The sequence below is a fragment of the Scardinius erythrophthalmus genome, assembly GCF_964197995.2.
Source record: "Scardinius erythrophthalmus genome assembly, chromosome: 1".
NCBI classification, from domain to species: Eukaryota; Metazoa; Chordata; class Actinopteri; order Cypriniformes; family Leuciscidae; genus Scardinius; species Scardinius erythrophthalmus.
The window spans coordinates 55,708,104-55,731,741 of record NC_138221.1 but is presented as its reverse complement, the minus strand read 5'-3'; the positions used below and the strand labels follow the sequence as shown (position 1 = coordinate 55,731,741).

The window sequence follows — 23,638 nt, the reverse complement described above, 5'->3', positions numbered from 1 at the left end:
CTGTTTCAAATAAATGCTGCTTTTTTTCTTTCATTCATCAAATAACCCTGAAAAACACAAAAATATGAAGCAGCACAGCTGTTTTCAACACTGATAATAATCATAAATGTTTCATCTATGGTTTTAGTTTTACTTATTCACTTATTCATATTGCTCATACAGTGTCACTTACTTTTGGATGTCAAAACTTTCTTAAAATAAATGAAACAAGTAAATGTAAATATGAGAATTTAAAAAAATAAGAAAATAACATATGCATGGTGATATACAGTAACGTTAGGTGACAAAATATTGTGAGACAATGGATATTAAGTAATTTAATGAGCTTCCTCACTTCACCTGTTTCCAACTTCTCTGGCAGCAGCTTTCTTCAGAAATGTTGAAGTCATGGAGCTTCCCCTCTGTTGTAAGAGGATTGTTTTGTTGCTGCTGAAATCACAGAACTATTTTTATCAATTTGTGTTAACCATTGAGCTAGTTTCAGCCAATTTTCACACTCCATGTAAGTGACGTCATCGAGTACGTTTATGTTAAATAAATTAGCTCACTTCCAAACTAACTTAATTTTTACAAAACTTGTAAAAACCTCTTATCTACCCATAAGATGTGATTAAAAGCCTAAACGTTCATATCAAAAGCTCAAGCTATGAAGTTAGCATAACGTTAGCTTTACCTCTCTGAAAACGGTTGAGATGCTAACGGACTTTTTCCGAAGACACTAAACCATTTCTATAAAGCAAATATTCAACAGAAGCGTATCAATTACAAGTAAGAGAAGTGTCAAGAACAGTTGTGTGTATTATTTGTGTGATTTTAGAGACTAAACTCACCTGAAAGCAGTGAAAACAACAACGAGAGAGGGAGCTCAGCTTTGTCAGTTGCAGTCAGTAGAGCGGTCGGTCTGTGCCGCGCAGTTTCCATGGCAACTCATCTCCGCTCCAGTGTTTGAGGGCGACTCGAAGGTTCACGCGCACGCCCAAAGCCACGCAACATTTACAGAAATAAACATCTATAATTATAACCTTAATTACTTGAATAAAATGAACGTCTTTCAAACGTACGAAATACTAAACAAACAATTGAAACAAATAAAATATTTCACAGAAATGCAGTCTGATAAGATGGTAATGAAATTACGGCCCCGTGACGTTGTAGTTCCGTTGCCAGTAAGTCATGGAATTACCAAGTTATTACGAATAGAGTACGTATCTGGGACGTTGTTGGTTATCTTATAAACTTAGGAGGACGTACTGACGACGTTGTGGGTTGGTAATATGATAGTAATGAAATTACGTGCCCGTGACGTTGTAGTTACGTTGCCAGTAAGTCAAGAAATTACCAAATTATTACGAATAGAGTACATATCTGGGACGTTGTTGGTTATCTTATAACGTTAGGAGGACGTACTTACGACGTTGTGGGTTGGTAATATGATGGTGATGAAATTCCGAGCATGCGACGTTGTAGTTACGTTGTCAGTTAGTAAAGTCATGACGTTACCAAAAAGTACGAATACATTACGTAACTGTTACGTCGTGTGTTAGCTGGGATAACACACGTTCACGCTCTCCTCACAGTCATGATTGTAGGATTCACAGCTATAGATCAATGAGTATAGAAGTCCTATGATTACAACCATCATTTGAAGTGTCAGGAAATTCTGAAATTATGGGATTTTTTTTCATCATTGATCGTACATCATACAGATGTCTAAATGATCATACAAATACAATATGGTATGTCTGGACTCTGGCAACACTGCTTTGAAAGCATAAGATCCCACCATCACTTCAGAGAGAATCCAAAGCCACACCTCCGACGAAACAAGTGAATGAACACAGCAGCCAGAGTCTGCAAAGTGTCATGAGACAGCGTTAAATTACTTAATAATATCTTAAAGCACATAACATTGCAATAATAATGAATGTAAACAACTACAGTCTGGCTGTGTCCAAAATTGGCCCCTGTCTATACCCTTATTCACTCTTCCCTTCATCACTCCTCTAATAAAGTCTGCTTGAAGGAGTGAATGAAAAGGAGTGAGCGAATTACTTTTGTACCAGCTTGGTGTCTAATAATTATTAGAAATCTCATCAAACTAGAAGCTCCAGTAGTAATAAAAATATTCATCCTGAACTCTGCCATGGAAACTAAACCTTGTTTAAACTTTTTAAAAATCAATCAAAAAGAAATGTATACCTGCATGTTATTATGCTGTAGCCACATTGGACCGGATGGATGGATGATTGAGCTGCGGGCGCCATCTTCTGGTCAGACATGGGAATTCGCAGTGCATTGTGGGTATTCTCCCACATAAAATAAAATTCTTGGCATATGTATTATGTGGTGCATGGCTTAAAATGCCAGTTAAAATATTTTTGAAATCCCCGTAATTACCAATTAGCAGTACCCAACAATATCACTTGAGAAGCAAAATGGAAAATACCACATGAATAAAAAGCCTACTATTAACTACTTATTTACTTGCTAGAGGTAAAAATTCACATAAAACCATGTTGTTGTTTTCTGTTAGTTCAAGTTGACATTTATGGAAAGTAAAAATTCACACATCTAAAAGTAACACGACTGTAGTAGTTACCTCAGCCTTTGGGTCATTTGACTTGATGCCTTCGCCATGTTCATATTCAAGGTTTACAACCAGACAACATTAACGCATCTACAGTTTCATTACAAAAGCTGTAAGACTGGCTATATACACTTTTAACACTGTCCCTGTCGGTAAAAGAATGATCCATGATCCACAAATTCTTACAAAGTTTTATAAGAGCAAACTAATGTAAATCTGTCATCCACATGATACAGGCTTTCCTCTATGTGTGATAATATGAGCATGCGCATAAATCAATTTGAATTGAAAATCAAGTGGTTTAACAGTCAGGACATAACAGTTAAACATACTTTTGCACTGGGAATGAAGCCTACAGAAAATGTTGGGATTCAGCTAAAGAATGTGTTACGGTATGAAGGCATCTATTGCTGAACCATTAACAGCCTGGTTGCAATGATAGATTATGCAATTGAGGAGAAAATATTTTTAGCTACTGTATGTGATCTAACTATGTGTCTGCTATGTGTCAATACTTGCTGTTATATTAAAGCAGCATCAGTTCCGATCTAAAGGAAATTACATCAGCACTGACACACAATGCTATGCAATGAAATGTCAACACGGCAAATTCAAGGTTATTGATTCCATTATATAATAATGTCATAAAATGGTCAATGCTGGACAAACAGGATCAAAGTACACCACTTTTTAACGATGCAGGGCTTATCAAGACATTTTAGAAAAAAGAAAAAAACACAACACTTGACTATGCATTTGTTGAAAGTGGAAATAATCATTTAATAGATGTTCTTGATTTCAAATATATGAAATGTAAAGAATATTTATTCCAATCCTTCCTCACATTTTTTTAAAAAGAGTTGTCAGTCACAACTAGACCGCTCTGCAGTTAGACCAGCTCTACAGGATAATTTACTCAAGAACAAGTTTGGGAAGATTCCCCCCACCCCAATACAAGTTTGGCAAACCTCACATCTAAGCCAAGTCTCTTTCTCAATCCCTTAATCTGTAAATATGACACTTTTATTATGATTATCTTCAGTAAACCTCTCCCCCTTTTTTAGTGACACCTAATAGTGCAAAACAGGAGTGCCTCACGCACAATAAATACAAAAAAGTCTCTGCATAACAGGTAACTGAAGCTTACCTTCAGATCACAAATCTTTTCAAAGCATGAGAATGAGTGGGAAAGAAAGGGTGTGAAGTTGTTAAACAATAGGCACTATTTGCTCACGTGATTATTGCCGTTCGGCAGAGACGACACACTTACTGTAAGCAAACAAACCAGATCAGCTCGTCTCGAGTCATAGTCCATCAGTTTACCAAAGAGCTGCCATATATAAAATCATAAATCTTCACAAAAGAATGATGTACATTTTAGAATGTTCAAGTGTTGTACTGGTGTTGGAGCTGTAATGCTTCTCTCAAAGCCTTAAATGATCCCAGAAAGAGATTTAGCCGACTTGAAAGAGTACTGATGTCTTCATCCTTGATGGACTTTATGATGATTCATCTTCATAGCACTCTCAAAGTCTTGCAATGCAAAAGATTATTTTCTTACTTGGTATTTTTGTCTCGTTTTCCGTTACAAATATCAAGACATTCTTAAATCAAGATACATTTCCTTGAGAAGGAAAATGAGTTAAGATATTACTCTAAGTCTTGTTTTCTGAAAATTAAATGGGGTGTCAGTGCGGTAAGAAAAATAATCTTGTCTTCCCTTTCAATTAAGTTTAGATTTCTTGCCCCATTTACATATTTTTGTCTTGTTTTAAGCAAAAACGTACTTAAATTTGATCAGTTTTCCAGAAACAAGTCTTAATATCTTAAATCATTTTCCTTCTCAAGTAAACGTATCTTGATTTAAGAATATTTTGATATTTGATATATGGAAAACAAGACAAAAAAATACAGAGAAAGACTTTTTTTTTTTAAAGTTTAATGAACAATTTTAGTGCCGTTTTACTCTCAGTTCTTTTAAATTGCTCTCTGTAGATGTTTACAAGTCACTCTTTACTTTACTTTCCATTGTCCACTTGTTTTCCCTCTGTCATCTTCCATTGCCGTCTCCAGCCAATCTTTCTCCTGGTCCGACTCGGACTCACTGATCTCGGTGTCGGCGGCCAGCAGCCGTGAGTAGTTTATCCGCCGCTGCCGAGGAATCTTCCACTTGAGTACAGCAAGAGCGCTACTCCACAAAGCCAAAACCACCCCCGCACCTTGGAAAAGCAACATGACCCCAAACCTTTGCACAACGAACCCGGCCGTCAGACTGCCAAATGCAGCTCCCAGCTCCAGAGAAAGTGCCTCAAACAGCCTTAAAATGGTCTTTTCTGTGCCAGGAGTGGCGATGTCTTCGCTTTGCGATGTTACAGACCACCAGAGGGCGCCGGTGCTGAATCCCGCCATCAGTTGAGCGGGTATTACGGCCCACGGGCTCCACAAGAAGGAATAATAAAGGCATTGCAGGGCTAAAATGACGACGGCGAGTACTAGTAACCAACCGTGGTACTTAAGAAGCCGGGAGAGAATCCCAGAAAGTGGCGCAAAGGCAACCTGGCTTAGGTGCACCAGGGCTAAAGAGATTCCCATGTGGATTTCCGTTGCACCGCAGTCCTGCATCTGCCAGAGGAGGAAATCCGACACAGCTGAGCTCACCATGCCCATCAAAACCACAGTGATGGCACAAAGTATCGCCTGTGAGTTCCCATGCACCAATTGCAGTGCCTTAAAGCCACCACTAGTGAGGCGCTCACGCTTTCGGAGGTAGATTGGTAGTAGGGCGGCAGTAGGTATGGTTAGGATCATGAGTACGGTGTAGGAATAAAACTCCACTGAAGTTCCTGTAAGACAAAAGAGGCTGGTTACTAGAACACCAACTGCACAGTTGCCAAAAGCGGCCCCAAGTTGCTTCCAGACCTTCACGCCACTATAGCGGTCGGTGGCATCTACGAAATCCAAGTATTCATACAGTCCATCATCTGCCGTCCATTCCAACGGGGCGGCCATGCACTCCCACAAAACCATCACTATGAGAACCAGAAAGAACATCTGGTGTTGGGCATCCATAGCTTTCAGGCTCCCCAGGAACTCAGTATGAAGACCTTCTTCCTTTTTCAAAGATCTCAATCCTCTTGCTGACCGGTTCGGACTTACAAATGTGTTAACTTCGACAGGTTGTTTGGTACTAAAAGAAGTTTGGTTCACTGAATAGACAGTAGCGTTTGATTGCGATGAGACCGTCATCTGCTCTAGCGTAGCTAGAAGCGCAGTAGGATCAGCATCGGGTAGACTAGCGTTACACCGTTCGCTTTCAGCTTGGATTCCTGCGGACGGGAAGAGCAGAAGAGTCAAAACCACCAGCGCTGAGCAGAGCAATGAGCCCACTATGACCGTCCGCCGTTTGTCGTACTGCCTGGCGAGGACACTGGAGAACGGCCGCCACACCAGGGCGAGCAGGTGCTTGGACGCCATGATGATTCCGATCATGGCGGCGTTGAGACCCAGGTGCCGGAAGTAGAGCGTCAGGAAGGGAAGGAGGCAACCGGAGCCACAGGAATGAAGGAAGTGAAAGATGCTAGCCATCCACAAGGCTCCCTTCACGTTCCACTGCTTGCTCTTCTGCATTGCTCCCTTTTTCATGTTTGTCGACTTGAGTTAGCGTTCTGTGTGGTTTAAAGAAAAGAAAAATAACCTGAAATTAAAAAAATATTGGCAACTTTACAGGCTTAGTGAATGATTGACACATTCACTGAATTCACATAGCCTACCGCAGGTATTTTAAAAAATAACACAGTATGTTATTATGGTGATAGACTGGTAGCTTACTTCTTGTGGAATGTTTAGAATTTTCGCTACATATATGACGTAACTGCATATTTTTAATTTGATGATATTATTTATTATGTTCCAAAAACGTGGTGCTATAAAAGTTTTATAGTAATTTCATAATGGTACTTTTTCTTAAGTTGAAATTATTATACTTCATTTTATATTTTCTCTTTCTAATGGGTCACATGAATTGTCATATGTAGGCTTCTATAGCATTTAAATGGCACTTCATCGAATTCCATTATATGATATCGTCACGTAACATGGGTTAATCCATTCCATATGGAACAAGACTGATTTCTTTAACGTTAGTCCAGTAAACTGCCTTTTAGTCATGTGTACACATCCCATCATCACGATTTCTTTAAACAGGACATTTATAGAAAACGAAACATATCATGTAAAATAAAATGAGAGCAAAACAAATAAATACTAGTAGGCTAACATTATCTATTAAAAAAATACGGAAGAGAACGTGCAGTCAGTATCGCATATTCATAAAATGAAACCTATACATAAGAATTATAACATAGTTTAAGCCGATGTTTTCTAATAAGTCTGTAAAACTTCATTTGAAATCGCGTGTGTTGGTTTAAAGAAAAAAACTTTACTTTTCAGTATCTACAAGTACACGACACACTCTCAGTAACAGGTTAATCGTAATCGTGCACCTGTTACACGTCATGATGTTGCTGTGCGTTTAGCTGCTATTTACCTGAGAGCTGTCGTGTCCGTAAAAGCATGGTTTGCTTGGCAAAATATCGTCGATTAAAGTTTTCTTTGACTGTTCATGTCTATACCGTATCCAGTTGAAGTGTAAAAAGTTTTCCTTCTCTTTGACAAACAACCAATGGCCGACCTCCGATCTGCAGCAAACTGAGCAATTTTTTGAGATTGCAACAGCGCCATCTGTTGGTGAGAGGATGAACTCACAGTTTAAATTTAAGGAATGGCACGGTCGGTCACATGAGCGCTTTTTAATTTCATTTAAAGAAAAAAACGAAGTTGTATTTCGAGCAAGAAGTTCTGAATGACAAGTTTTTTATTCATAAATGCCGAATGTCAAAATCCCCCGTCTTTGAATTAGGATTTCTGTAACGAACTTGCTCTGTCAATGAAGTCACTTCAGGCAGTGAAAAATGTAAACTGCACATCTATTGTAAAAATGTTATACATTTGTATGGTGCCTATTTTATATAACCTAATGTTTTCTTTAGTTCTTTAAAATCAAATCAAATCATCAAGAAGAAAATGTGAAACAAAATTCTATTACCTCAGGTTCATTTGTCTTTTAGTAAATAAAAATCGAGATCATTGTTGTGAAATTCAACATCTCACATATGATACTGCACATTTTGGCAAACGTAACAGGTTTCCAAACTTGCATACTGCACAAAGTGTTTATGCCTATACGGCAGAAAAACTGGGATAGCATGCTATTCTGATCCAAAATTCCCACAACAAAATAATCCAAGCGTTTACAAGTGTAACATGTAAGTCTAAGTGCTTCCAAAGTGTTAAATGTCCAAAGTAATATGCAAACACATTATTGTCATGCATGAAAGTATAAAAGTAGTGTAAACATGGCATATTAAAATGTGCAGACTGCAGGACATTTTACAAATATCATGCATTTTAGATCAAGATGAATCCTCAGACAGTATTTTAACACAACTCACTACACATTCATTCTATATAAACAGAATGTGTTAACAGTTCAGCAGGAAGTCATGGCCCCTTGAGGTTACATGTATTTTAGACAACAGAGAAGAGGCAAAAAGAGGAAATGCACACGTACAAACACTAAAAGCCTCAGAGAGGTATAAGGTTTCAGTTCGTCTCGTGACTCAAGAGCTCATATCATGAATTGGAGTCATTATGTCATTGCTCATTTCCACAGAAGGTGTTGATTGGTAACGTGAGGGTTTTATTCAGATATTTGTTCAGTGATTCGCCTTCCTCTCCAAGACTGTACTTGGACTTGGCAGTCGGCTGATGGCAGTATCCCGGGTCCAAGCATGGAGAAACTTCAATGCTGTGGGCAAAAGATCACACATAATGGCTCTGGAATATATATGGTTTATATATGCTTGACATTAAGGTAAAAAATATGTATAGTTTATGTATAGAAAGGCATAATCTGACTGTTCACCTCTGGACATTCTTGAATGTTTTATGTGGGTCTTTATCCAAACACACTGTGAATGTTCTTTCCTCCAGAACCCTGATATTGGCACTGACAGCTCTGAGTGAAGGCTAGAGAGAAAGTACAGTTTTCACTTTATTATTTCATTCAAAATTACTAAATACAACATCTAGAATGTAACACTATTTTATAAGCGCTGTCCAAACGTTCACTCACCATGCTAGGCCTTGTGGGATTCATATCTTTGAAACTCATGCTGACACTATGTAGACCTGTAGAACCAAAGCGCCACATTACAAACAAGGAAACTAACATCATTATTTATTTTCCTCATCTAAAATACGTATCAGTACCTTATTGTTGATGAAAGTACATTTGATAAGTCTTTAATAAATACTGTCAGCCATGACCCAGTGTTGTTATCGTTAACTATATATATACATAAATTCTAAGAAATTAAATTAAATTTTGAAATTAAGTACTCAAATAACAAGAAATAAAAATAAAAAACAACAAAAACACAACAGAATGAAACAGAAAATAAAACAGAAAACATAAAAAATATTAATATTATTAATAAAATAAAATCTAACTGACATCAGGTTGATTCTAAGAGTCTGCCCATAAATAAACCGAAAAGAAGAATGTAGTATTTTAAATATGTGACGTACTTCTGACTCTGCAGGAAGGTGTGACCCTCATCAACATGCCACTTGTTGTCAAAGACATTCCCTTCTCAACTTCTCGGTCACTTATTGAGGCCTAAGAGAAATGTTAACAACAAATCTTTTAATACATAGATTTCTATTCAAACGTTTAGGGTCAGTAAGATGATTTAATGTTTTTGAAAGAAGTCTCTTATGCTCACCAGCGCTACATTTATTGAATCAAAAATGTAAAAAAGAGGAACAGAAAATTAAAAAGAACAAAATTTATTTGAAATATAATAAAAAAGTCTTTGCTCTCACTTTTGATTAATTTAATGAATCCTTTCTAAACGTCGCTTTAAAAAAAAATCTTTACATTCTTTTATATGTTTTCCAAAATAATGTCAGCCAGTTCCCTTAGTCAATAGTTTGAGAGGAAACTCACCTTTCTGTAATTTACTGACACAACTGCACCATGAAATTCTTGTAGGTTGTATTTTTTGTAACGCACTGAACCTTCAAGACAAAATTTAATGACAAACATTCAGTGTAAGTAGATGAAACAGCACCAACAGTAGATATATTGTGTAGTAAAAAAAAAACCTGTGGTGAAAATCAAGTTTCATATGTGGTGTTTTTAATATGCTTTAAGACAAGCTATGTGAAAATTCATAAGTCAACACCATTGACAGTCTCAAAGACACCAAAGACAGTCTCAAAATCACGGTTTGAAATCGCTGGTGTTTCTGACGTCACAAGCTACCCTGTAACCAATCAGGTAAACGTGATCGTCCACGAGTAGATCTCTTAGTGAGTGAATGGAGGCGGGGATAATTTGCATATTCATAGAACTGCGTATAAACTAAATGAGGCAAGGGTGTAGTTACATTCAAGCTATTTTAAGTTTTTTTTTTTAATTTGTAATTCAAAAAAGTTTAAATATGTAATTTTGCTGATCAAAGATGAGTTTTAAGGGATAAATGATTGACTACAGGGGGACTTTAAAACATTTCAATGGCATGAGCACCTTTAATTGTGTCTTTAAATGTAGCTCTGTAGCGTTTGACCTCGGGGAAGTCCATCGCGAGCTGAGTCACAAACACTTCCTCCACCATGTGGGTGCTGAGGCCAGAGAAGCAGATCTAGATGTGACAGCATACAGATATTCAGCTTTTGTCATTGATAACAACCCACAATTTATACAATATTGATAATCGTTTGGAAAGAACAAGGTCAATGTCCTTTTCACGCAAGTATTCACTGGTTTGCATGATTGAATGTTACCTTGACAGAGTAGACGGGAAGGTGCACCGGATGCTGGCTGACACGCGTGTAGTACGAGATGATATCTAGCAGGAAGGTGTTGGGGTCTGAAGATTCGCTCTGACTGATGCTCTGCTATACAAAGAAACCAATTAAGAGGAAGGTTAAAAAAAACCCACCCGTACTCAAACTGCTCTTGAATATGTTATATTTATACATGCATCAAAACTATTTCCGGCAAGCAAGTAAAAAGGTGTGCTCTGAGTTTCAACTCAATACATTAATATAGTAATCGACTCTCGGGGCCAGCACATTTACATATGTATTTTCATCCAAAATGTTGTCAATGTAATGCAGTTCACAGATAATGAATGTCAACATATTGAAACTCAAAAAGCTGTAGTTGAAAATGGAAAAATAGACATTTTTAGTCCATTCTTCAAGCACCGAGACAGTACAGTAAGCCTCCTTTCTCTATATTGCTGCACAGATGTTTTAGAGCTGTCAGTCTTTCTTGCACTTAAAAACACAGTTATGCTCTCACTTTAAGTTAAATATTTAGGTTGGAATCGAGAACCGGTTTCATTACAGAAAAAAATGACTCTTATGAGCCGATTCTTTTTAGTGAATCAAAAATGCAGCACAACAAGTGAAGTTTAAAGGATTATTAAAAATACTATGGGTCCATCAACTGTTTGGTTACCGACATTCTTCAAAATATCTTCTTTTGTGTTCAGCAGAAGAATGAAATTCATACAGGTTTGAAACGAACCATTCCTTTAACTTCAGAATGAATGACTCTTATGAGATGGTTGTTTTTAGTGAATCAAACTCATACAGTGATCCAAGTGTAGTCCAACTCCTGAACGAATTACTTTTGTGAGCCGATTCTTTTAAGTGAATCACATGTACAACTAACCGCGAGACATTCAGTGTTGTTTATATAACAAAAATATATGTATTATGCACTTTGCCAGTATAAATGAAAGTGAATGATTTGAAAAGTGAAAGTGAAAATGATTTTTTATCTTAGTACTGTAGTTGAATATATAGTTAAGTCCAATAATTAGATACACTTTTGTTGCATCTAAAAACCTACCTAGGGTTTTAACATTCAATATGTAAACATACCTTTTGAATGTATTTATTATTGAAATTATATCATCATTTACCAGTGGAATTACATGTATTTTTCCATACATTTGTCCCATAAAATCATTTAAAAGATTGTTAATGGAACCACTAAGAAACCAGAATAGATAAGAAGAATTGGAACCGGAATACACTATTAATTAATTACCATTTGGGCCAGTTTAAGAATCATGGGCCCCAAACCGGTGATGTTACAGTCATACCACATATCCACGCTTCCCAAGTACCCTGCCAGTGTCAGCATGTCTTCAGGAAGACCCCCCTGGTAAAGACATGCATTACAATGAAACACTGTTGAGATTGCTAGTGCATTTTTAAAGGAACACCGAAGCATCTAAAAACACTAAATCTATTACCTGAATGGAAGGCGGCGACTGGTCAGTGATTGGAATGTAATACATCTCCAGATTCACTCTCTTTGTCAGCAGCAGATGTCGTGCCTCCCTTTTCCTGAGCACAAACACAGCAAGACGAAATCAGTAAACTAGACTTTTACCTTTTCAAATGCAAATGAAACGTATAAAAGAACACATGCAGACATCTCACCGTATAGTGTGAAGAGTCTTGGCTAGCCGTCCTAGCGTTCTGTCGTCACCCATAACAACAATACGAGCCGTGAGGTTCCTTTCCTCTTTATTGAGGACGTATCCTCCATTTCCCTTAATGGCCTCCATCATGAGCGCCATTCTGTTCCCAGCTTTAGGACATCGCACACACGGCCTCCTGTAGAAGGACTGGGAGCTGCTCAGTTCCTCTGGGCCGCCCTGAGACTCTATCATTATAGAGGAGAACTCACTGATGGGCATGTCTCCCTCGATGCCACTGTCTGTGGACACGGTGGACATGACAGAGTCACGTTTCAGGTCATCCTCGTCCATATAAGCAGAGTTTCCGTCGGCAGGAACCATTAGTGCAAAGTTGACCAGCTCATTCCCTGTTTTAAAGAACACATAAAACAATCAAACTACGTCCAATGTCAGATTTGTACAGGCATTAGTTGAAATAACAGCTGCTGAGCTCACATATCTCATCCTCTTTGGTCCAGACATGGAAGCTGACCTCAGGACAGGGCAGCTGAGTTTCCACTTTCGAGGCAGGACATGATGGATCTGAACAGACCAAAAGTGTGAATATTAAAAGACTAATACCCTCCCCCCCCCCACACACACCAACTTGAAATATGTAAGTGCCATTGTTTTGTCTCAAGATGCACACCAGTAATGTTGTTTTCTAAGGTACATTTATGAAAGCTACTTGTCCTAATTGAACTAAGGCCTAATCCTGGCTTAATTTAAGCCCTGTCTGTGAAACCGGGCCTATATGTTTGAGTCTGTCTATTTGTGTCTGTAAATAGTGTCTTATTGGATTGTGGTGAGGACATTTCTACCTTTTGCAGCAGTCAGGATGTCTTGGTAGATCTTTTGCAATCTTGTTTTGTACTGGTTATCATCAGAAGCTCCATCTTCCGTTCTCTGCTCTAGGATGGTGACAACATTCTGGAAGTGCAGCTCCAGGTCTTCGCCTAAATGCTGAAAGAAACAAAAGACTTAGGGCCAGATTTACTAAACAGGACAAATTAGTGTGAGAGCGCAATCCCATAAAAGCGTAGATGGAAGTGGAAAGTTCCGCGCAAATTAGCGTCTGGTTTAAGACAAGTTTTTTGGGAGGCAAATAATGCTGCAAATACCAGTAAACTTACGAGCGCAAACCTTAGTAAATCAACAATTCATTTAAAGGGGACATATCATGAAAATCTGACTTTTTCCATGTTTAAGTGCTATAATTGGGTGCATCTACCAACCCACAAAACATGAAAAGTGGCAACCCAGTAACTTTGCTTTGGTAAGGCTTTCTCTGCAAGCATGTTAAAAATAAGCTGATCAGATTTCGCTTCTCTTCTGATGTAGGAAGGGGATCTTATTATAATATTACCACCCCTTAATCCGCACATTTCCACCCACGGTGCCGCCATTTGGTTTACGCAAGCGACAACATTGTAACCAGTTCTAACGCAATGGCAAAAGTTAAATATAGTAGATCTTGTGGAAAGGGGCATAAAATGTCACCTTTAAATACTCTCCTCCCATATATTTAGCATCTGAAAGTGAAGCTCAAAATACTACAAATGCATATGCAATAATTTCAGCCGCAAAAATAACCCTGACCATGCCTTTTCAGTGCTTATTTTTCACTGCATGTCCTGAGTATATCTTGAATAAAATATTGTTTTTAACACCAAAACAGGGTTTGCGCTGGCGTAAGCTGTTAGTATCTGGACCATAGTGTTCTTTAGAGCAGGAGATTTCAAGATTTTAGATGCCAAGGGCCCTCAAATATGTGCATCCTCGTGTGAGGGACCCCCATCCCGAAATGCGTCTATCTTTTAAAAACACTGAAAAATTAATATTATAAATCTAAAATTAGTTTCTATTAAGCTACATTATAGTATTATTTTATATACTCACTAGAAATATACTGTTAAATGTCAAACTTTTATCAAATTTTTATTTATTTTTATTATTCAAACATTTTATTTGTTTATTTTAATCTAATTTATTTATAATTGAATAGATTTTTTTCATTAAATACTTTATCTACGTCTTAGGATTAAAAGGTTTAAACCTGATTACAGTATAAAAGAAACAAAAACAATAGATATATATATTATATTATATCAATATATATATCAATATATATATATATATATCAATATATATATATATATATATATATATATATATATATATATATATATATATATATATATATATATATATATATAAGCACCCATCCCAATTGATATTGTTGTTATTATCCCATTTGTCAAAAGTTTGGAACCAGTGAGTTATTTTTCAATAAACAAATATTTTTTTAAAGAAACTTTTCATTTGCAAGCATTTATTTGATCAAAAGTGACAGTAAAGACTTTTACATTGTTACAAAAAATCTATTAAAAATAAATGCTGTTATTTTGAACTTTATATTCATCAAAGAATCCAAAAAACTTTTTTCAACATTGATAATTACTAGAAATGTTTCTTGAGCACCAAATCAGCATATTAGAATGATTTCTGAAGGATCATGTGACACTGAAGACTGGAGGAATGATGCTGAAATAGTTTTTACTGTATTATTGATCAAATAAATGCAGCCTTGCTGAGCATAAGAGACTTATAAGAGTTCTTAAGAGTTTTGAACAGTACGGTATATATAAATGTAATCATTTGAAATCCCATGGGATGTGTTGTGAATATAGTGATGCTCTACAGGTGTTTTTAATCGCACACAAACCTCTAGAGCATGTGCGAGCTGATCAACATGGCACTGCTTTCCTAATCCAGCTATCACTGTGTGCAGTAAAACCCTGCGTTTGCAGATCAGCGGGTCTCCACCACCAGCGTCCACAGATTCCACGTCCGCCTTGAGCGCATTCAGCAGAGACAGAGGAAACACAGCGGGATCTATGAACACAAACACCCTGATCAAAGAAACACAGAGAGTTGCACACAGTGAATACAAAGACCATAAAGCGCATTTACAAATAAAAACAATTAGTCATTAAAACTTCCCTCTTGTAAAAAGGTCCGGAAACACTTTAATTTCACATGCCTAAAATAAAAATGAGTCACTACAGTTTGACTTACTAACCAATGTGGGCAGATCACATGGGTAGGATTTAAATATGTAGAGTTAAATTCAAGTCTTCGCTGTCACTTTTGACCAATTAAATGCATCCATTCTGAATAAAGGTATTAATTAATTTAAAGAAAAAATTGTACCGACCCCAAACTTTTGAACGGTCGTGTCTAAAAAAAGTACAGGAATCTTAATAGACATCATCTTACTTCTCATGATGTGGATAAAGATCATTACGTAGGCTGTGTTCAGCAATGACTCTCCTCTGAAACAGTATTCCTGGAACAGAATGAAACAGCACCTTTAAAACTGCTGCAGGATGGGATTTCCACAGAATGAAATACACATATAATATTATATACACATATAATACACACACAAATATCTGAGGCCAAATTTTCTTTGGTGCATCTTTTGAATGCTGTAACTAAGACTTAGATTAACCACATCCAAACTTGCCATTTCCTCGCATGAGTTACCTGTGCACCAGTGGTGGTTAGTAAGAAATACCCATACAAACCAAACTGGGTTAAATGAGTGTATGCTAGTAACAATGTTACCAGAAATGAAAATGAGAAACACTCCAAAACTCCAGTTTAACAATTAGTTCGATACATAGACAGCATCCCAGTTTCATTCTGATCAAATGCACAACACATAAAGATGAACACCAGAAACGCTTTTATTGCTTTAATGTAACTGTATTACCTGGTGCAATTTGTTCCATTTTCATCTGTCTTGCATAGTTGAGTGCAATTGCACAGTAAGGTACAGGTAATGTAACTAAACTTTTCAGGCAAATGTACATCCTTCGATAGAGGTCTTCTGGAATAAATACAGACTGAAATAAAGCAGAGAACCTGATGAGCAACATGCATCACACATGGCTAAAAAACAAACCAATAATGTCGATTTCCAGATAAGCAACAAGGAACTGTTCCTACAATAACAAATCTGCTGGGAACCTGCTCGCAGATGTATTCCACATCACTGACTGGAAACACTAACATAACAAACAAAAGGATTCACAGAAATCTGACCTGCAGGACTGCGTAGGCAAGTGTGTGAAGTAAAGGAATGATGCGAATCTTGGAATCGATTCTCTCCGCCTGGAATAAATCATATGAAAAGGAGAGAAATAATCAGATCATCATTCACAGAGATGTTCCGCACAGACCTTTGACATATTTAACGTTAAAAGAAACAAACCTTTTCGAGCTCTTTTATCAGAACCCTCACCAGAGGGACACTGATAGATGGGTTTCTGTCCACTCTGTTATGCAGAGTCCATCTCAACATGCCTAAACAAAACGACATAACATATAAACTTAAATTGTATACTTTTTTGGCGTTTTCAGATGTGATTAGCATAAACTATAATATTGAGCTGCAAGAAAAGTCTTCAAACATGCTTAGGTTTGGAACAATTGAGCATTTTTTGTGAACTGTTCCATTAACCCTCTAAGCATGATGAAGTCCACTGCGAAAAGTCATCATAGACAATTACCTTTGACCCTTTCCCATAATTCTATGTGTCTGTGTTGTTCATATTTTATTGTGAATTGTATATAAACATTGTATATTTTTGGCTATAAAAATACTACTAAGAAGTTTCCACAAATGTTATGATTCGGTTCCCAAAGAAATAACCAAAAGGAAACCCAAACCCAGAATACACTACTTTGATGGAATAAAAACATTAGGAATTATTATTATATATTATTGTTTTGAAGTAAAATGCATCTGAGGGTTAATCTTCACATCTTTGACAAGGAAATGGCATATTATGGATCATTCAGGGTGAAACGCATGATATCTCAAGGCACATTTTGGAGATTTAACATGCATTATTGTTGGAACAGCGTCGGTACCTTTATTGCAAGCTGATCCAGCTTGAGGTTCACAGTCCAGTTCTCTGAGGATAGAATGGACATTGTGGTAGAGACTAGACTCCACGACTGAGGAGACACCACCGACTGCAAAACAGTTCACACAACCTCATGAAACATCAACATTACAGATGTTTGAAAACTTCAGTCTTCAATAAGCAGATTTAGACTAATAAGAAATGAAACGTGTAAATATATACAGTACACTACCCTGAACGTTTTTGAAAGAAGTCTCTTATGCTCACCAAGGCTGCATTTATTCAATAAAAAATATAGTAAAAACAGTTAATATTGTGAGATATTATTTCAATTTAAAATAAGCGGTTTTCATATTTGACTATATTTTAAAATGTAATTTATTTCTGTGATGCAAAGCTGAATTTGCAGCATCATTTCTTCAGTCTTCAGTGTCACACGATCCTTCAGAAATCATTCTAATATGATGATTTGATGCGCAAGAAACATTTCTTATGATTATCAATGTTGAAAACAGTTGTGCTGCTTCATATTTGGAATGTGATACATTTTGTAAGGATTCTTTTGATGAATGGAAAGTTCGAAAGAATAGCATTTATTTGAAATAAAAGCAAACTTGAATAATTCATTATAGTAAAGTAGTAATATATGGTAGTACTATACTCCCATTGCATACACACTACTAAATAAACATTGTACTATGGTAAAATAATTGAAATTCAAACAAATCAAGAAATAGGCTACTGAAATAAAATCAAGCCTTCAGATGTTTCCGTGCAATAATAAAACTAACATAATGTATAAAATGGAAGTCAATAACAAAAAAGCAAGCTTTAGGAAAGAGTGTTTTAGTACATGTTTCTTCCATGGTGGGGTTCACAGCTCAGATAATTTCCACGTGTCATTGAGGGTTCTTCATGTCTGCAAGCACAAAATAAAGAGAACACGCTTTTGTCAGGTCAAGTCAAGTCACCTTCATTTATATAATGCTTTTAACAACATAGATTGTTTCAAAGCAACTTTACAGTGATAATAGGAACTAAGAAAGTTAATTAAAGTAACAGAGATTGTTTAGGCTTACAGCAGCTCTAGAATAAAGTTATTGTCCAGTTAAATTTAGTTTTGATTGATTCACTTCCGTCGCAACAATTACATTAGTTTTTAACTTAGGGGCCGCTAACATGACACCGTTCTAACAGAAAACCCTTAAGTCCTCTCTGCGCAAACTTTAAAAACGTGAACCTGTGAGAACGCTGATGGCGTGAACATGTGTATTACGTGTTTAGTCTATAGCAGGGACGTCAGTAGGATTGGAAGACAGGGAGGGCTTAGCCCCCAGAGTATTTGTAACTTGCGTTTATAGAAAATCTTACAGTGAATCTGAGTAAAAAACAACTATGTATATGTTTAGCTGTATTTGTCTCTTCAACCCCATTACCATCTTCAGCCCTGTTACCCTAGTCTCAAGGTGTACCCTGTCACCTGTAAATGTAGGTGTACCCTGTCACACCTACATTTTTATTAATACTTTTTTAAAGTTTATGAATAAGTAATTTAATGTTTGTTGAACTTAGTCAGAAATGTTCAGAGCAATCATAAGAATACTGATTTTAGTTCAAATTCTGAAGTTAAGTCACATCTTTGATCAAAAATGATAGGGTTGCTGTCACAAAAAGTGACCATTTCAGGTTTTAGTATAGCATAAGTGTAAAATTATATGTAAATGTTATGGTGCATGGTACAATTTCTGGCAAGCTTCGCTTTTTTATTATTTCAATTCAAATTCAATTATTGTGATCTGATTTAATATAGACTCATTTGGATAAATATTAGGTAGCCTACTCAAGATAGGCGTTAATTTTTCTCAAGAAAAAAACAACTCACCTAATGCTGTAAACATACAGACAGTTATTTTATAATAATTTTTAATTATATAATAATTTTTTTATTATAATAACAACTTTATTTAATGATAAGTACAAATAAGCCTATACTAAATATGTAATATAGAACACATATTTAGCAAAATACTATAGCTCTTTTTTTCTTGCCAACTACGTGCTATAGCCTATAGCCTACTATGTTCATTAAATGGCTTTCCTGAGGTAAATGTGACATAATTGTTCTCCAGCTATGTTACTGACCTCTTCAAGCTGATAAAAAAACACTGATTGATCGATATTATGTATGAAGAAGAATATATATTTCGGTAAGTTGTAGCCTACTACTACTGTATCTTTCAACAGTGTTCGTGTTTTTTTACTTTTAGCTAGTAGAGATGATCGGGTCACGTGCGGTAGGGATCTGTCACGTAACATTTACAAGCGCCAAAACGGTAGGCTATTTATTGTTTAAATTTCGTAATAAAATTGGCTATTTTTTGTAGCTGGATAGGCCTATATATCATTTGTTGCGTCTAAATATTAATGAGGATACGGTTAATCGAATTGTTATTGTTGTTCTTATTATCATTTGGGGGGGGGGGGGGCTTAGGAACATTTTGGGGTAGCTTCAGCCCCCCTAAAATAGGCCTCACGACGTCCCTGTCTATAGGTATGCGCGTTTGAATATACAGTATATATGTGCGCAGGCGTGTCGTCCTTCTTTACAAACCAACCCTCAACAAACTACTTGTCTGGCCTTAAAATTTATAATACAGAATTTTTATCGCTTCCGCATAGCCACGTGAACCAGAACTATCCCGACAACGCTTTATCTGTACAGAGGTAAAGGGAAGGGAGGGAGGCCTTCACATGGGAGAGACTAGTTGACAGCCGCCGGACTGCGGTAAACCTCAGGATAAACAGAGAGACTAATATTAGTGTAGACGCCATTCTTCTTATGATGTAACGAGTACATCAGGATTTATGGGAAGTGTTCCTGGTTCCGGCTGACCTAATCTACGCAGCCTAACATTGAATTATAGAAGTCTATAATGTGTTATGTGTATGCTTAGTTTAGATTTGAACTGACAGAGTGTGTCTGCTTCCTGGACAATATTAGGAAGCCTGTTCCAAAGTTTTGGTGCTAAATAGGAAAAGGATCTACCACCAGCAGTCGATTTTGATATTCTAGGTATTATCAACTAGCTATCAACTAATTTTGAGATCGCAATAGACGTGACGGACTACAATGCTTTAAGAGCTCGCTAAAGTACTGCGGAGCTAAACCATTTAGTGCTTTGTAAGTAATCAGCAATATTTTAAAATTGATACTGTTTAATAGGGAGCCAGTGCAGTTTTGACAGAACTGGGCTAATATGGTCATACTTCCTGGTTCTGGTAAGAACTCGAGCTGCTGCGTTTTGAACCAGCTGTAGTTTGTTTGCAAGCGTGCAGGGCAACCACCCATAATAGCATTACAATAATCTAGCCTTGATGTCATTAACGCATGGACTAATTTTTCCGCATTTGTCAATGAGCGCATATGACGTAATTTAGATATATTTTTAAGATGGAAAAATGCGGTTTTACAGATACTAGACGTGACTTTCAAAAGAAAGATTGGTATCAAAGAGCACACCCAGGTTCCTAACCGACGACGAAGACTTAACAGAGCAGCCATCAAGTGTCAGACAGTATTCTGGGTTATTACGTGAGGAAGTTTTTTGTCTAATAATCTCTGTTTCTTCAGAATTAAGTAGTAGGAAATTACTAGTCATCCACTTTTTTATATCACCTATGCATTCCATTAATTTTGTGAATTGGTAAGTTTCGTCAGGGCATGAAGAAATATAGAGCTGAGTATCATCAGCATAACAGTTCAAACTAATGCCATGATTCCTAATGATATCTCATAAGGGTAGCATGTACAGAGTGAACAGCAGCGGTCCTAGTACTGAGCCTTGTGTTACACCTTACTGAACTTTTGATCGATAAGACATCTCTTCATTTACTGCTACAAACTGATAACGGTCAGATAATTTAATGCAAACCATGTTAATGCAATTCCACTAATGCCAACATCATTTTCGAGTCTATTTAAAAGAACGTTGTGGTCAATGGTGTCAAATGCTGCACTAAAATCGAGCAACACCAACAGAGAGATACAACCACGAGCAAATCATTTGTGACTAACGAGAGCTGTCTCAGTACTATCATACGGTCTAAATCCTGACTGAAAATCCTCACAGATACTATTTCTTTCTAAAAAGGAACATAGTTGTAAAGATACTGCGTTTTCTATCTTTGACAGAAAAGGTAGATTCGAGATCGGCCTGTAATTTACTAATTCTGTAGGATCAAATTGCGTTTTTCTAACAAGCGGTTTAATCATAGCCAATTCATTTTTTTTTGTGAGCGCATACACACATCAGCAATATAAATATATTGCATTTATGCCCATTTCCTGCATTGAGGTTACAGTTAGTTAATTTAGAGAGCACAACACAGATGCAGAAAAGACCCCACAGTTCTCGGCACAGGAAGCAGATTTCAAAGGGGTGAAAACCTCACAGGTTTTCATGTTGTGAGAGAAATGTTGTTGTTTCTCATAAATCATGTGTTAGACATAATTACATATTTGTATTTTACAAATGAATGAGCTTAACACGCACTAAACCAGCAGTTCTCAACTGGTGAGTCGCAATTCAGAAACAGGCCGCAGATTTGTTCTTATAGGACAGCAGGGAAAAGACAATGTGAAATACAAATAATAAAAAGCAATTAATCGTATAATCGTGGATGGCAAAATAAATAGGCAACTTTTAAAAGGGAGAAGAAAACACTTCCAGTATCTTTAGTAATTCACTTCAAAGGATGTATGGCACTTTTCCACAAATTAATACACCATTTGATAATATGAATAATGCTGATACAATACTTAACCTAGTGTTCGTTCCATGTGTTAGGCTAGCACATTGTTTTAGTGCTAATGTTTTGAGAACACCATTAAAGACCAGATAACTTTGAACGAAACATACTGGAAGAATGTTTGTTCATAACATTGCCATAACGTTAGCTAACTAAAGAAACACTGCACTAAACATTTTTTTTTTTTTTTTTAAATAATAAGACTAAAACAAATGCTGCTGCTTTCATCCTATAGCTAAAATAGCACATTTGAATAAATTATTCTGTGCTTATTATTGTATTATCCACACAAAAAATGATGAGCAAAACAGAAATGCACAGTAAATTTACATAACACAAGCCTACCTTCCATGCATAAAACTGCAGTTCCTATAAGGAACAGTGAAAATGTGATAATCCCAGTCCTCGAGCGAGAGCAGAAGGTATTCGAATAATCTTGACAACAATCTTGCTCATAAGGAAGTCTCTTTTCCTCAGTCTGATCATCTGTATGAACGCCTGCCTGTGATAAAATGAAGAAACAGGCTCTTTACTGCCAAGACATTCAAACGCTGTCTTTTTCTTTTGAAAGTAGACAGACTGAAGACTAGACTGAGTTGGTTTCCGGCCATACCGATGTGTGGCTGAATGAAGCTAAGCTGATATATTTTTAGCACTGTAATTTTTTCACCTTTCGTCCAGCAAGGCCCACATCACTCAAAACCTCATGCTCATCACACATACTTTGTTTTTGTCTCCTTTATTGTGCAAACATACCCGGACATCACACTTTTTTTGCAGAGACCAAAACCTGAGCTCCACCCCTGTTTGATCTCATGAAGAAAAGGGAACTGCCAGTAACATTAGATATACTGATAAAGATGACCCCTGACAACGAGTTTTTGGAAAAACAAACAAACTAAGAAATAACTGTCAGCACATTCATCAAAAAAGGATGTGGTCATTCTGGTTTTACATTACTGACCAATTAAATCTTTACAGAAACAGAATGAGGATAACAGTGGTTTTAAGAATTACCCACATGGGGTTTTCAAACACCTATACTGTAACAGGCTTCAGTCACAAAGTCATATAATATTTAAATTGCCATCTTTCCTTACTTATTAACGACAATGGTAAAAATGTCAAACGCCTCGACCAACCTAGATGACCCTACATGATGTTTAAGGTTCGTAAACTTGGTCCAGTTTTGATTAGGAGCTGTTAATATTTAACATTTTGGGTTACACTTTGTTTTAAGGTGTCTTTGTTACACTGTAATTATACATTTAAGTACTGAGTAATATTGAGTAACATGTATTTACTATAGGGTTAGGATCAGCGTTTGGATTAGGGTTAGTTGCACGTAATTATGTTTAATTTATAGTTATAGTAACTACAAGTAACATATGTAACAATGATACAAAAATAAAGTGTTTCCACATTGTGCTTAATCAGACATTTCTATATATTAATTAGACTTATTTTTAAAAATCATGTATAATGTATTTGCTATAGCCAACTTCTTTCCTAATTTTTTCTGAACGAGTGATTAAAAAATGATTGTGAGCAACACTTGTTCTTTTACATAAATATATGAAATACTATACTAGCCTATATTAAAATGTCAACAATAATCAGCAAGATTTTTTAGATTTATCGACCTACCTCTCGTGTTTGTCTTAGGCAGATCCGCTTCAGTTCATTCACACTTTACAGAT

The 23,638-nt window shown here is 36.5% G+C and overlaps 2 protein-coding genes across 7 annotated transcripts; both read right to left on the bottom strand.

The window, feature by feature from the left end:
• Positions 1 to 4,462: 4,462 nt before the first annotated feature.
• mfsd6l (major facilitator superfamily domain containing 6-like) lies at positions 4,463 to 7,273 on the bottom strand. Its single transcript, XM_081383613.1, is given in 3 exon segments — positions 4,463 to 4,636; positions 4,639 to 6,252; positions 7,134 to 7,273. Coding segments are annotated over 2 exon segments (1,641 nt in total). The 5' UTR covers positions 6,230 to 6,252; positions 7,134 to 7,273; the 3' UTR covers positions 4,463 to 4,586.
• Positions 7,274 to 7,381: 108 nt separating this feature from the next.
• pik3r6b (phosphoinositide-3-kinase, regulatory subunit 6b) lies at positions 7,382 to 23,638 on the bottom strand. 6 transcript variants are annotated; one of them, XM_081383562.1, is made up of 21 exons: positions 23,586 to 23,638; positions 22,284 to 22,440; positions 17,983 to 18,048; positions 17,134 to 17,238; positions 16,472 to 16,563; positions 16,303 to 16,371; positions 15,971 to 16,103; positions 15,472 to 15,541; positions 14,918 to 15,104; positions 13,014 to 13,155; positions 12,649 to 12,735; positions 12,173 to 12,560; positions 11,983 to 12,076; positions 11,775 to 11,888; positions 10,496 to 10,609; positions 10,239 to 10,353; positions 9,657 to 9,727; positions 9,236 to 9,326; positions 8,781 to 8,836; positions 8,571 to 8,674; positions 7,382 to 8,453 (listed from the first exon to the last, which is right to left on the bottom strand). In XM_081383562.1, the coding sequence occupies exons 3-21, from the start codon at positions 17,993 to 17,995 to the stop codon at positions 8,300 to 8,302; spliced, it is 2,199 nt and encodes a 732-aa protein (XP_081239688.1). In that variant the 5' UTR covers positions 17,996 to 18,048; positions 22,284 to 22,440; positions 23,586 to 23,638; the 3' UTR covers positions 7,382 to 8,299. The 6 variants fall into 6 exon arrangements, with proteins under 6 accessions (XP_081239688.1, XP_081239691.1, XP_081239693.1 ...); XM_081383565.1 differs by having other exon boundaries at positions 7,432 to 8,453; positions 10,496 to 10,606; positions 23,586 to 23,621; XM_081383567.1 differs by having other exon boundaries at positions 7,432 to 8,453; positions 15,971 to 16,087; positions 23,586 to 23,616.

Coding starts and splice junctions, on each gene's coding strand:
- pik3r6b (XM_081383562.1), bottom strand. Junction 11,889..11,982: donor AGTCGCCGCCTTCCATTCAG/GTAATAGATTTA, acceptor TGTCTTTACCAG/GGGGGTCTTCCTGAAGACAT. Junction 8,454..8,570: donor ACATTCAAGAATGTCCAGAG/GTGAACAGTCAG, acceptor TTTTGCCCACAG/CATTGAAGTTTCTCCATGCT.